The sequence below is a fragment of the Pelophylax lessonae genome, assembly GCF_965119305.1.
Source record: "Pelophylax lessonae genome assembly, chromosome: 3".
In the NCBI taxonomy this organism is placed as follows: Eukaryota; Metazoa; Chordata; class Amphibia; order Anura; family Ranidae; genus Pelophylax; species Pelophylax lessonae.
Genome location: NC_138770.1, coordinates 161,333,828 through 161,348,147, shown reverse-complemented (window position 1 = coordinate 161,348,147; position 14,320 = coordinate 161,333,828). Strand labels below are relative to the sequence as shown.

The 14,320-nt window shown below is 39.3% G+C and overlaps 1 protein-coding gene across 1 annotated transcript in view; it reads left to right on the top strand.

Annotated features, from left to right (window-relative positions):
- The window catches only part of SNTG2 (syntrophin gamma 2), a gene marked incomplete at its 5' end in the record, with an annotated part of 517,099 nt that overhangs the window by 179,454 nt on the left and 323,325 nt on the right, over nt 1-14,320 (top strand). Inside the window, one exon of the mRNA XM_082250803.1 lies at nt 11,219-11,346. Within this exon, the coding sequence (XP_082106929.1) occupies nt 11,219-11,346 (128 nt within the window). The remainder of the gene's footprint in view (nt 1-11,218; nt 11,347-14,320) is intronic.

Genomic DNA, 14,320 nt, shown 5'->3' with positions numbered 1-14,320 from the left:
AATCTTCTCTTACAAGACACATGACAAATTCTACATCCAGGTGAAAAGTATTACACATTTTTTTCTGCACCGCGCAACCACTATTCTAGAATAGATTACTTCTGGATATCACAAAATGATCTCCCTCTACTCTCTAAAGTAACAATTGAACCCATATTTCTGTCAGATCGCCATCCAATATCTATTACTCTAAAATTCCCTGAGACTCAGTAGTAAATTTCCTGAGACTCAGGAGTAATTATTTCAGAATTATTTCAGAAGACTTAAAGGTGGGAAGACAATGTAATAGAGCAGCACGAAATGCCAGCAGAATGCTTGGATGTATAGGGAGAGGTATAAGCAGTAGAAAGAGAGAAGTGCTTATGCCGCTGTACAGAACACTGGTGAGACCTCACTTGGAGTATTGTGCGCAGTTCTGGAGGCCATATCTCCAGAAGGATATAGATACTCTGGAGAGAGTTCAGAGAAGAGCTACTAAACTGGTACATGGATTGCAGGTAAAAACTTACCAGGAAAGGTTAAAGGACCTTAACATGTATAGCTTGGAAGAAAGAAGAGACAGAGGGGATATGATAGAAACTTTTAAATACATAAAGGGAATCAACTCGGTAAAGGAGGAGAGCATATTTAAAAGAAGAAAAACTACCACAAGAGGACACAGTTTTAAATTAGAGGGGCAAAGGTTTAAAAGTAATATGAGGAAGTATTACTTTACTGAGAGAGTAGTGGATGCATGGAATAACCTTCCTGCAGAAGTGGTAGCTGCAAATACAGTGAAGGAGTTTAAGCATGCATGGGATAGGCATAAGGCTATCCTTCATACAAGATAGGGCCAGGGACAATTCATAGGATTCAGATATATTGGGCAGACTAGATGGGCCAAATGGTTCTTATCTGCCGACACATTCTATGTTTCTATGTTTCTATGTTTCTATGACTCCTCAACAAACAAAAACATGGTGCCTTGACCCAATGCTAATCACTGACCCTAATATTATATCTACCATTAAAAATTATATATCTGAATCCCATTACACAATGCAAAGCACATAGGTGTGTAATTAGAGGTTTATTATTCTCGAAAACTACAGAAAGCAAACTAATTAAACAAGCTAAAATAAATGCTCTCCTGACAAAAATTTGCACCTTAGAAAAATCTCACAAAATGACGAAAGCTAAACACACACTTAAAGAACTAACCCTAACATGTACTCTCATATCAGAAGAGCTTGGCCGTAGAGTTAGGAAAAACTACGCTTTAGCCCATAAACTTTTCTTTGAACATAGCAATAAGAATGGCAAATTATTGAAAAAAATAGTCATAATAGTTAGGGCTATCTACAGCGCTTGCTAGCAATCAGAGTGAATAGTGGGTATTCAAATAAATATCATGAAATAATGATAAAATAAATGTGCAAAATATCCAAGGTAGATAGCTAAATTCATATATCAATGTGCAATAAATATTGCGCAAATAGTGTGAAATGATAATAGTGATCCAAATGAAATAAAAATTAATAAAAATATAATACAACTATTAACCACTTAAGCCCCTGGAGGATTTGGCTGCTAAAAGACCAGGGTTTTTTTTGCGATTTTTTACTGCGTGACTTTAACGGACAATTGCGCGGCCGTGCGACGCTGTACCTAAATGAATTTGACGTCCTTTTTTCCCCACAAACAGAGCTTTCTTTTGGTGGTATTTGATCACCTGTGCGATTTTTTGATCATGCGCTATAAACAAAAAAAGAGCGTCAATTTTGCAAAAATAACAATATTTTCACATTTTTTATATGAAATTCCCCCAAAAAAATGTAAAAATCAAAATTTTTTAACATTTTCGGCCAATTTGTTTTATGCTACATATGTTTGGTAAAAAAAATCGCAAAAAGCGTATTTTGATTGGTTTGCGCAAAAGTTATCGCGTATACTAACAAAGGGAAAGATTTTTGTCATTTTTGGTGTTTTGTTTTTTTAACGCGTAATGGCGGCGATCTGCGATTTTTTTTTCGGTACTGCGACATTGCGGCGGACAGATCGGACCCTTGACTGACATTTTTGACACTTTTGGGGTTACCAGTGACATTACTGCAGTAATCAGTGCTATACATATGCACTGTTACTGCAAAAATGACACTGGCAGGGAAGGGGTTAACTGTATTGGAGAGGGAGGGGTTAAGTGTGTCCTAGGGGCGTTATTCTAACTGTATAGGGACATGGCTATTGGTGTAAAAACAAAGATCAACGGTCCTACATAGTAGAACTATCTGATCTTCATTTTACACCAGGGAGAATGACGGGCGGCTTGTTTACATAAGCCGCTCCGCCTTTCTCCCTTCACCGGAGCGATCGTAGTGTGACCGGCGGACATCGGGTCCGCCGGTCACATGCACTGACTTGTCAGTGAACGAGCCGCGGCGGGCGCGCGCCCGCCCACAATTGGCTCTCAAGTCAGTGACAGGCGAGTGACGTATCCATACGTCACTCTGCCTGGCCGGGGCTGACCACCGCAGTATATAGTCGTGCAGCGGTCGGCAACCGGTTAAATCAATCAATTATGTGGCATAAAAATATAAATAATATAGATGCAAGTTTAAGTGACAATAAAAAGTCCCAATCAAATTCTCTTCAGTGCAAAAAGTTCTTCCGGATGAATCATAAGTGCAGGTGCTCAGTGATAGACTTCCTCCAATATTTAGTGACTTTTAAAGTGCAGGTGCAGGTTACTTTTAAGTGGTATTTTTAAAAGATGGATGACTTACCAGATGTAATGGGTCTTATATATCATATGATATTAAGACCAATCACGCTTGTAGGCCCTCAGGGCCAAGGTAGGTCCCCTTGTGCTGCCTCCTGGATGTGTAGTTTAAGGCTTCCTCCTCAACTTCCCTTACATCAGCGTACGACAGGTGTATAAAAAAGATAAATTCTCCAATAGTGTGATATAGTCATAGGTTTTTATTCCCCATATTGTGGGTTAATATTAAAAACAGATATAAGCGAGCGGGTAAAAAAAGGTTCCCGTGACTGATTGTACAGCAATGCAGAGTGGCGAGCGGAGGTTTTCCGGCTTGCGTTCCAGATCTCTGTGCATACGTCATGCTGTGCGTTCCACGTACTGACGCGTTTCGTCACTTCATGTGATGTTTTCAAAGGTCTGAGGGCCTACAAGCGTGATTGGTCTTAATATAATACGATACAGTGCCTTGCGAAAGTATTCGGCCCCCTTGAACTTTTCAACCTTTTGCCACATTTCAGGCTTCAAACATAAAGATATAAAACTGTAATTTTTTGTGAAGAATCAACAACAAGTGGGATACAATCAGGAAGTGGAACGACATTTATTGGATATTTCAAACTTTGTTAACAAATAAAAAACTGAAAAATTGGGCGTGCAAAATTATTCAGCCCCTTTACTTTCAGTGCAGCAAACTTTCTCCAGAAGTTCAGTGAGGATCTCTGAATGATCCAAAGTTGACCTAAATGACTAATGATGATAAATAGAATCCACCTGTGTGTAATCAAATCTCCGTATAAATGCACCTGCACTGTGATAGTCTCAGAGGTCCGTTTAAAGCGCAGAGAGCATCATGAAGAACAAGGAATACACCAGGCAGGTCTGAGATACTGTTGTGGAGAAGTTTAAATCTGGATTTGGATACAAAAAGATTTCCCAAGCTTTGAACATCCCAAGGAGCACTGTGCAAGCGATAATATTGAAATGGAAGGAGTATCAGACCACTGCAAATCTACGAAGACCTGGCCATCCCTCTAAACTTTCAGCTCATACAAGGAGAAGACTGATCAGAGATGCAGCCAAGAGGCCCATGATCACTCTGGATGAACTGCAGAGATCTACAGCTGAGGTGGGAGACTCTGTTCATAGGACAACAATCAGTCGTATACTGCACAAATCTTGCCTTTATGGAAGAGTGGCAAAAAGAAAACCATTTCTTAACCACTTAAGCCCCGGAAGATTTTACCCCCTTCCTGACCAGGGGGTATTTTGCGATTCGGCACTGCGTGACTTTAACAGACAATTGCGCGGTCGTGCAACGCTGTACCTAAACGAATTTGACGTCCTTTTTTTCCCACAAACAGAGCTTTCTTTTGGTGGTATTTGATCACCTGTGCGATTTTTTGATCACGCGCTATAAACAAAAAAAGAGCGTCAATTTTGCAAAAATAACAATATTTTTCACATTTTTTTATATGAAATTCCCCCCAAAAAAAAAGTAAAAATCAAAATTTTTTAAAATTTTCGGCCAATTTGTTTTATGCTACATATGTTTGGTAAAAAAAATTGCAAAAAGCGTATTTTGATTGGTTTGCGCAAAAGTTATCGCGTTTACTAACAAAGGGAAAGATTTTTGTCATTTTTGTTGTTTTTTTTTTTAACGCGTAATGGCGGCGATCTGCGATTTTTTTTGCGGTACTGCGACATTGGGGCGGACAGATCGGACCCTTGACTGACATTTGTGACACTTTTGGGGTTACCAGTGACATTTCTACAGTAATCAGTGCTATACATATGCACTGTTACTGTAAAAATACACTGGTTGTGAAGGGGTTAACTTTATTTGGGAGGGAGGGGCTGTGTGTATCCCTAGGGGCGTGCTTTCTACTGTGATTGGCTGTGGCTTGAGCTGTAAGGACACTGATCAACGGATCTACATACTAGATCCGTTTGATCAGTGTCTTTACAGCGAGGAGAATGACAGGTGGCTTGTTTACACAAGCTGCCTGACATTCTCCCTCTCCCCCGCCGATCGCCGAGTGACCGGCGGACATCGGGTCCGCTGGTCACACGCGCGGGGGGGTCCGTGACCACGCGGGAGCGGGAGCGCGCCTCCGGGGGCGCGCGCTCGCTCCCTAGACCCTCACAAGCTAGTGACGTAGCCCTACGTCACTTTGCCTGTGAGGGGCTGACTGCCGACGTAGATCGGCGTTAGGCAGTCGGCAAGTGGTTAAAGAGCCATAAAAAGTGTTGTTTTAAAGTTTGCCACAAGCCACCTGGAAGACACCCTAAACATGTGGAAGAAGGTGCTCTGGTCAGATGAAACCAAAATCAAACTTTTTGGCAACAATGCAAAATGTTATGTTTGGCATAAAAGCAACACAGCTCATCACCCTGAACACACCATCCCCACTGTCAAACATGGTGGTGGCAGCATCATGGTTTGGGCCTGCTTTTCTTCAGCAGGGACAGGGAAGATGGTTAAAATTGATGGGAAGATGGATGGAGCCAAATACAGGACCATTCTGGAAGAAAACCTGATGGAGTCTGCAAAAGACCTGAGACTGGGATGGAGATTTGTCTTCCAACAAGACAATGATCCAAAACATTAAGCAAAATCTACAATGGAATGGTTCACAAATAAACATATCCAGGTGTTAGAATGGCCAAGTCAAAGTCCAGACCTGAATCCAATCGAAAATCTGTGGAAAGAACTGAAAACTGCTGTTCACAAACACTCTCCATCCAACCTCACTGAGCTCGAGCTGTTTTGCAAGAAGGAATGGGCAAACATTTCAGTCTCTCGATGTGCAAAACTGATAGAGACATACCCCAAGCGACTTACAGCTGTAATCGCAGCAAAAGGTGGCGCTACAAAGTATTAACTTAAGGGGGCTGAATGATTTTGCACGCCAAATTTTTCAGTTTTTTATTTGTTAAAAAAGTTTGAAATATCCAATAAATTTCGTTCCACTTCATGACTGTGTCCCACTTGTTGTTGATTCTTCACAAAAAATTACAGTTTTATATCTTTATGTTTGAAGCCTGAAATGTGGCAAAAGGTCTAAAAGTTCAAGGGGGCCAAATACTTTTGCAAGGCACTGTATATGAGACCCATTACATCTGGTAAGTCACCCATCTTTTAAAAATACAGCTGAAAAGGAACCTGCACCTGCACTTTAAAAGTCACTAAATATTGGAGGAAGTCTATCATTGAGCACCTGCACTTATGATTCATCCGGAAGAACTTTTTGCACTGAAGAGAATTTGATTGGGACTTTTTATTGTCACTTATTGTTAACTTGCATCTATATTATTTATACTTTTACGCCACATAACTGATTGATTTAATAGTTTTATTATATTTTTATTAATTTGTATTTCATTTGGATCACTATTTTCATTTCACACTATTTGCTCAATATTTATTGCACATTGATATATGAATTTAGCTATCTACCTTGTATATTTTGCACATTTATTTTATCATTATTTTATGATATTTATTTGAATACCCACTATTCACTTTGATTGCTAGCAAGCGCTGTAGATAGCCCTAACTATTAGGACTATTTTTTTCAATATTTTACCCTTTACACTACTGCTGCTGCTCCCCCTCTATTCATTATATTGTATTATATCATCTATTTATTTATTAACACTAGGCGCGTTGAGTACACTTTCTATCAAGTGTTACTTTTTACCCAAGAATGGCAAATGCCTCGCTAGAGCTTTACAAGCCAAAAACAGCCAACTCAAAAATCCACTCAATTCATTCATCACAAGGACAGACACTTATATCCAGTGAAGATATCGCTAATCAATTTGCACAATACTACTCTGAGCTCTATAATCTACCCCCGGTACAAAAGCCTATTGGGAACAAACTCCCCCGCTAAACCATATTTGATAACTTCCTGAAACAATATAGCCCTAAACCAATAACCAAACATCAAGCAAATTACATTGACAGTCCTCTAACAGTAGAGGAATTTCAAACAGCACTTAAACAAACAAAAACTGGAAAAAGCCCTGGCCATGATGGGTTTTCAGGATCATACTACAAATCATTTCCTGACCTACTCGCTCAACACTTTTTATGAGCTTTTAACTTCCTTGCAAATCCAGAGTCCTGGATGTAAGCCCAAATAAAATATTCAACAAAATTCTAGTCAATCAACCTCTCCCACTGATTACCAAACTAATACACAAAAATCAAGTAGGATTCGTCCCAGGCGGAGAAGCTAGGGACAACACTTTAAAAGCTCTCAACATACATCATTGGCTAAACAAAAACAAATCTCCAGGCTTTTTTTTATCCTTAGATGCCGAAAAGGCATTTGATAGGTTGGCCTAGGATTACCTTAAAGCAGTTCTTCATGCGTTAGGTATATGATCTAGACTCATCTCCCTCATCATGGCCCTCTACTATGGAGCATCAGCTAAAGTATGGATCAATGGTCTCCTATCGAACATCTTTTCACTTAGAAATGGTAACTGACAGGGATATTCCTTATCCCCCACTATATCAACTCTAACCCTTGAACCTTTCCTTTGATGCATTCGTGACAATGTGAATTTAATGGGAATATATATTGCAGGAAAACAGTAAAAATAACCTCCTTTGCGGACAATGTACTTTTATTTCTAACCGAACCCCTAGTAACAATAACAAACCTTTTAAAAGACTTTCACCTATTTCAATATATTGAAAATATTTTAAAATTAATTTCTCAAAATCTCAAGCTCTCAATATTACAATGCAATCTTCTCAAATACAGTGCCTTGCGAAAGTATTCGGCCCCCTTGAACTTTGCGACCTTTTGCCACATTTCAGGTTTCAAACATAAAGATATAAAACTGTAATTTTTTGTGAAGAATCAACAACAAGTGGGACACAATCATGAAGTTGAACGAAATTTATTGGATATTTCAAACTTTGTTAACAAATAAAAAACTGAAAAATTGGGCGTGCAAAATTATTCAGCCCCTTTACTTTCAGTGCAACAAACTCTCTCCAGAAGTTCAGTGAGGATCTTTGAATGATCCAATGTTGACCTAAATGACTAATGATGATAAATAGAATCCACCTGTGTGTAATTAAGTCTCCGTATAAATGCACCTGCACTGTGATAGCCTCAGAGGTCCGTTTAAAGCGCAGAGAGCATCATGAAGAACAAGGAACACACCAGGCAGGTCTGAGATACTGTTGTGGTGAAGTTTAAAGCTGGATTTGGATACAAAATGGTTTCCCAAGCTTTAAACATCCCAAGGAGCACTGTGCAAGCGATAATATTGAAATGGAAGAAGTATCAGACCACTGCAAATCTACGAAGACCTGGCCTTCCCTCTAAACTTTCAGCTCATACAAGGAGAAGACTGATCAGAGATGCAGCCAAGAGGCCCATGATCACTCTGGATGAACTGCAGAGATCTACAGCTGAGGTGGGAGACTCTGTCCATAGGACAACAATCAGTCGTATACTGCACAAATCTGGCCTTTATGGAAGAGTGGCAAGAAGAAAGCAATTTCTTAAAGATATCCATAAAAAGTGTTGTTTAAAGTCTGCCACAAGCCACCTGGGAGACACACCAAACATGTGGAAGAAGGTGCTCTGGTCAGATGAAACCAAAATCGAACTTTTTGGCAACAATGCAAAAGTTACGTTTGGCGTAAAAGCAACACAGCTCATCACCCTGAACACACCATCCCCACTGTCAAACATGGTGGTGGCAGCATCATGGTTTGGGCCTGATTTTCGTCAGCAGGGACAGGGAAGATGGTTAAAATTGATGGGAAGATGGATGGAGCCAAATACAGGACCATTCTGGAAGAAAACCTGATGGAGTCTGCAAAAGACCTGAGACTGGGACGGAGATTTGTCTTCCAACAAGACAATGATCCAAAACATAAAGCAAAATTTACAATGGAATGGTTCACAAATAAACATATCCAGGTGTTAGAATGGCCAAGTCAAAGTCCAGACCTGAATCCAATCGAGAATCTGTGGAAAGAACTAAAAACTGCTGTTCACAAACACTCTCCATCCAACCTCACTGAGCTCGAGCTGTTTTGCAAGGAGGAATGGGCAAAAATTTCAGTCTCTCGATGTGCAAGACTGATAGAGACATACCCCAAGCGACTTACAGCTGTAATCACAGCAAAAGGTGGCGCTACAAAGTATTAACTTAAGGGGGCTGAATAATTTTGCACGCCCAATTTTTCAGTTTTTTATTTGTTAAAAAAGTTTGAAATTTCCAATAAATTTCGTTCCACTTCATGATTGTTTTCCACTTGTTGTTGATTCTTCACAAAAAATTACAGTTTTATATCTTTATGTTTGAAGCCTGAAATGTGGCAAAAGGTCGAAAAGTTCAAGGGGGCCGAATACTTTCGCAATGCACTATAACAACATATAAGAAAAATTGTCCCTTCATTTGGCAAAACGACTCCATAACATACTTAGGTATACAACTGGCTTTCAGATCTTTACAGCATAAACTACATACCAATAGGGATGATCGAACGGTTCGGGTCGACCATCGGTTCGACCCGAACATTGACTGTTCGAAATTCGGCCGAATTCCAAACTTTTTGCGGAAAAAGTTCGGAATTCGGCAACCAGAACTGACCAAAATGCAATGGGACAGGAACTGGGCTTTAAAAGCCCGTGATTGGACCAGAACCATCAGTAAAAGCCAATGGAGGGGGCAGGAGAATGCTAGGAATGTGATTGGAGTGACTAGGGGGTCCAGAGGCCAATCATTAGTGAATACGCCCCCCAGTATATAAGATAGCCCCGCCAAATCTCTAGCATTGTAATACAGGGATGTGGAAGAGAATGGAAGCAGTTCTGTTACTTCTGCTTCAAAGTGTCATTTAGCAATTATTAGTGTGAGGAAAGGGATATCTAGTGTAGTTAGGGTACTATTTTCCACTATAGTTAGATTTAATAATCTAGTTTCTGTAGGGAAAGTGTTAAGTGTCAGGGGACTGTAGTGTAGTGTAGGGTTAACTGACTGACTGCTATGGCAAGGTGACCAAACCCTTCCATGTCAGGGTGACCGCTATAGAAAAAAGATTGTTTCTATTAGAATTGCTATAGAACAGGATAGTGGCTTCGCTACTTTTACACCCGGCTTTTTGTTGCAGGCGTTTATAGGGCTTTTTTGTGGATGTGTTTGGAGGCAGGCATGACATCTGAACTTCTGTGTAGGGGTATATATACACACACACATGTATGTATATATACACATACACATATATAGGTGTGAAAGTAGCAGAACCCTATGCTTGCGCTAATGAAATAATTAACATGCATATGGCTTCGCTCCTATCACACCTATATGTGTGTATGTGTATAAATACATATAAGTGTGTGTGTATATATACCCCTATACAGAAGTTCAGATGTTATGCCTGCCTCCAAAGACACCCAAAAAATGCCCAAAAAAACGCCTGCTACAAAAACGCCCAGGTGTGTTGTTGCAGGCATTTTTTTGGGCATTTTTTGGGGGTCTTTGGAGGCAGGCATATCATCAGAACTTCTGTATAGGGGTATATATACACACACACTTATATGTATTTATACACATACACACATATAGGTGTGATAGGAGCAAAGCCATATGCATGTTAATTATTTCATCAGCGCAATCATAGGGTTCTGCTACATTCACACCTATATATGTGTATCTATACATACATGTGTGTGTATATATACCCCTACACAGAAGTTCTGATGTTATGCCTGCCTCCAAAGACGCCCAAAAAATGCCCAAAAAAAACGCCTGCTACAAAAACGCCCAGGTGTGTTGTTGCAGGCGTTTCTTTTGGGCATTTTTTGGGGGTCTTTGGAGGCAGGCATAACATCTGAACTTCTGTATAGGGGTATATATACACACACACTTATATGTATTTATACACATACACACATATAGGTGTGATAGGAGCGAAGCCATATGCATGTTAATTATTTTATTAGCACAAGCATAGGGTTCTGCTACTTTCACACCTATATATGTGTATGTGTATATATACATACATGTGTGTGTGTATATATACCCCTACACAGAAGTTCTGATGTTATGCCTGCCTCCAAAGACGCCCAAAAAATGCCCAAAAAAACGCCTGCTACAAAAACGCCCAGGTGTGTTGTTGCAGGCGTTTTTTGGGCATTTTTTGGGGGTCTTTGGAGGCAGGCATAACATCTGAACTTCTGTATAGGGGTATATATACACACACACTTATATGTATTTATACACATACACACATATAGGTGTGATAGGAGCGAAGCTAATACTTAGCCTACTTGTTACAAAAAAATATATATTTGAGAAAGATTTTGTTTAACTATAAATGTGTTAGTTTCCATATAAATGATTGCAATGTGTTGAAAAAGTAAACTGGAGCTTTGCATTTCTATTGATTGGTGGATGTTGAAAAGTAATATTATTTGTGTTTTTTTCCTCCTTTCTTAGGCCCCCTCTTCTCCATCCTCTCCAACAATTAAAGATTCTAAATATGAGAAAAGATGGATTGACGAGCTTTCAATTCCATTACTGATGGCTCGAATTTCACGGTTCAAGGCTTCATCTGTGAAGTTAAGGTTTGCATTATTCTATGTACAAGTAATCAGTTTCGTTTATTTATTTGACATATTTACTGTTTACAGGGAAATTAGGGTGCATTTTCAGTGAGTGCATATTTTTGTTATTATAATAATGTTTACCTTAAATTCTTTTTTCACATCTCCAATAATTAAATGCTTGGTGAACCATGCTTCTATTATTATATTACATTTACCAATTTCCCTGTAGTGACTATTCAGATTTAAAGAGGAGCTTAACTCTGGAAGCTGAGCCAAAAAAATGGCAGGCAGAGTACAAAAGGACTAGTTATGAGTATTATCGGTGGTTTCCTTGCAGCTGATCATTCCTCATTAATGACTTACAATGCTTCACACTAAACTTTGTCTCTGTGTGGAAGGTACCCATCTAGGTAGAGGAAGGCTTTTCTTTCTCATTTCAGATCCTCCAACAGGGAGAACAATGAGCAGCACAGTAGTTACATCACCAAATCTCACTCCAAATATACTGAGACTGGCGCTCATAGATGACATTGCCTTAGATCCCTCACCAGTGGTGTCGCTGTTGGCAGGGCCAAAGAGGCGGTTGCTTTGGGTGCAAAAGTATTAAGAATATTAGGTCAGAAGAAGCAGGTGATTGATTTGTGCATGCTTTCGTCCTAGTCTCATCAGTGGGGGGAGGGGGGGCTTCCACCTCTCTCTCTCCCTCACAGGCTGTGTGGGCAGGCCTGGCTGGATGGTTCTAGGTCAGAGTGGACAGAGTTAAAAAGAGAGAGTGACACGCTACCACTGAGTTTGTGGCAGTGTGCTGCTTGGAGTGCTAATGGTCCATGGGTTAGGGGGTGTAATACTTGCCTGCCATAAAGTAAACTGACGTGCCATCTCTGATGTCTACTGCATAGTGCCAATGTTCCCTAGGTAAAAGTTAACAGAATATTATTTACTGGAGTTTCTTTAAGAGGTCCAAACAAGATTTATTAGGCCACACATCAGCATCACCAAATCATTATTTTATTTTGAGGAAAAAAGCGCTTTTTATTTATATTTTATTTTTGTTTTTTGCTCTTAACAATCGTTATCTAATGTAAATTATTTACTAAAGCTAAAGAGGGCAAAATTAGTCACAATTCTGCAGAGAAACCAGTCAGCTTCCAGGTTTTATTGCTAAAGCTTAATTAAACATGCTGAGGTTAGAAGCTGATTGGTTTCTCTGCAGAACTGTGACTCATTTTGCCCTCTCTAGCTTTAGTTAATAACCCCCAAAGTGTAAGGCAAAAGATCACATGGTCTCTCACCACCAGAAGCATTGTAGGTGTTTCATATCATCACAGAAGACAGAACATAGCTTCCTATCAACCAGTCCAACCCTGTCTGGTAGGCATGCAGTGAAATAAGAGGTGCAGATTTTTTTAACTTTTTTCACAGATTTTTTCTTTAAACCTAATTATTTCAAACGATATACTTTCCCTAAAGAACTATAACTTTTTTCATTCTGTGAATATTACTCATTAAAATAACCTGTAGCGGTCTATAACTTATAATACTAGATTACATAGACGGGTTTATTTTTTCCCAAAGGTCAGAAGGTTTAGTAATGTAGTACTATCATTTCTCATATTATAGTACTAATGCCATTTCCTATGTTGTAATTAATTTATAATGATATTCTAATTTATCTTAGTTAACATAAGACTATTTGCTGAGCTAATTTTAAATGCAAAGTGCATTGCATTTCTATGGAGGTGCTGTTATTTAATAATGGCATCAAGGGTAATGGCACAAATAAATTAGAGTGCGGAAACTATTTGAATAAATTAGGCTTTTTAACCCACAGAGGTAATGTAGCTGTTACAGTGTGTTGTAATATTCATAAACACATTTACATTTAAATTCATATATATTTAAATATATAGCACTGCCAGAATTCTTGCTCATTTTAGATATCTCACAAAATATTTGTCTTAGATGGTTATTTTATGTTTTCTGGTTAAATGTCTGAATTGACAGAGGGTCATCAGACTATAGCCTACAGGCCAGATATGACCAGCTCTTGTCATTCTGTCAACTTACTAGGTGAGTAGTAGCAGGACTGTCATAGTGCCAGCAAGCAGCGTTGTTCTGATATTCATTCATCATAGGGCAAGTGCCTAGGGAGCCATGGCTATTTTTATTTATTAATAGGCTCAGAGAGTCTAACAGAGTCAAATATAGATTGCTCCCCACACTCAAGGGAATGTAACTTCCATCTTCATTGGCCTGCTCTGACCCCCACTTCCAGCATGCATTTTATCACTGCATTCTATGGCACAGGGATGTGGGGCAGTTAACACTTCTTAGGCAAGTGAGTTGACTGAACGTTTTGCTGTCTAGTCTGCTAGGCGAAGTTCTGAATAAGGTCTGTTTTTATCATGTTCAATTTTTGTTTTCTTCAACAAACATTTTTATTGGAAGAATAAAAAGTGCTCCATAATGTACAAACATTGCATGGCATGCAGAAGCACTGTAAATAACAAATGGTTGCCAAGCCATGGAGTACAGCAGTAGAAACAATACAGTAATTCAGGGATTTTGTACAAAACAAAAATGACTTGTCAAACAAGGAAAGATTAGGTACAATTATATCTCAGAGGATATTTATTTCAACCCCGCTGTGTGGCTTGTGGGGCTCGATAAAATCTGTGTGTAGGGGCAAAGAAGGTAAAAGGAGTATGAGAATAGAGAAAGAGAGAGAAGAAGGGGGGGGGGGGGAAGAGGTAAGAACAGAGTATAGTTTTCGCAAGAACTATACCTTCTCCCCTATCCCTGTCCGTTGGCCCGAATTGAGCAGTATCTGTCATCATCACCGACAAATGGGTCAGTAATGTATCTAAGAATCATAGGATTGAAGGCACTCAGTAGTTTTGAAGTGGGTCCAACATGACCATGTTTTCACACATTTTTGTATTCACTCTTGTAAAATGTGGATAAGTTCTTCCATCTCTTCTATTTTAGATAG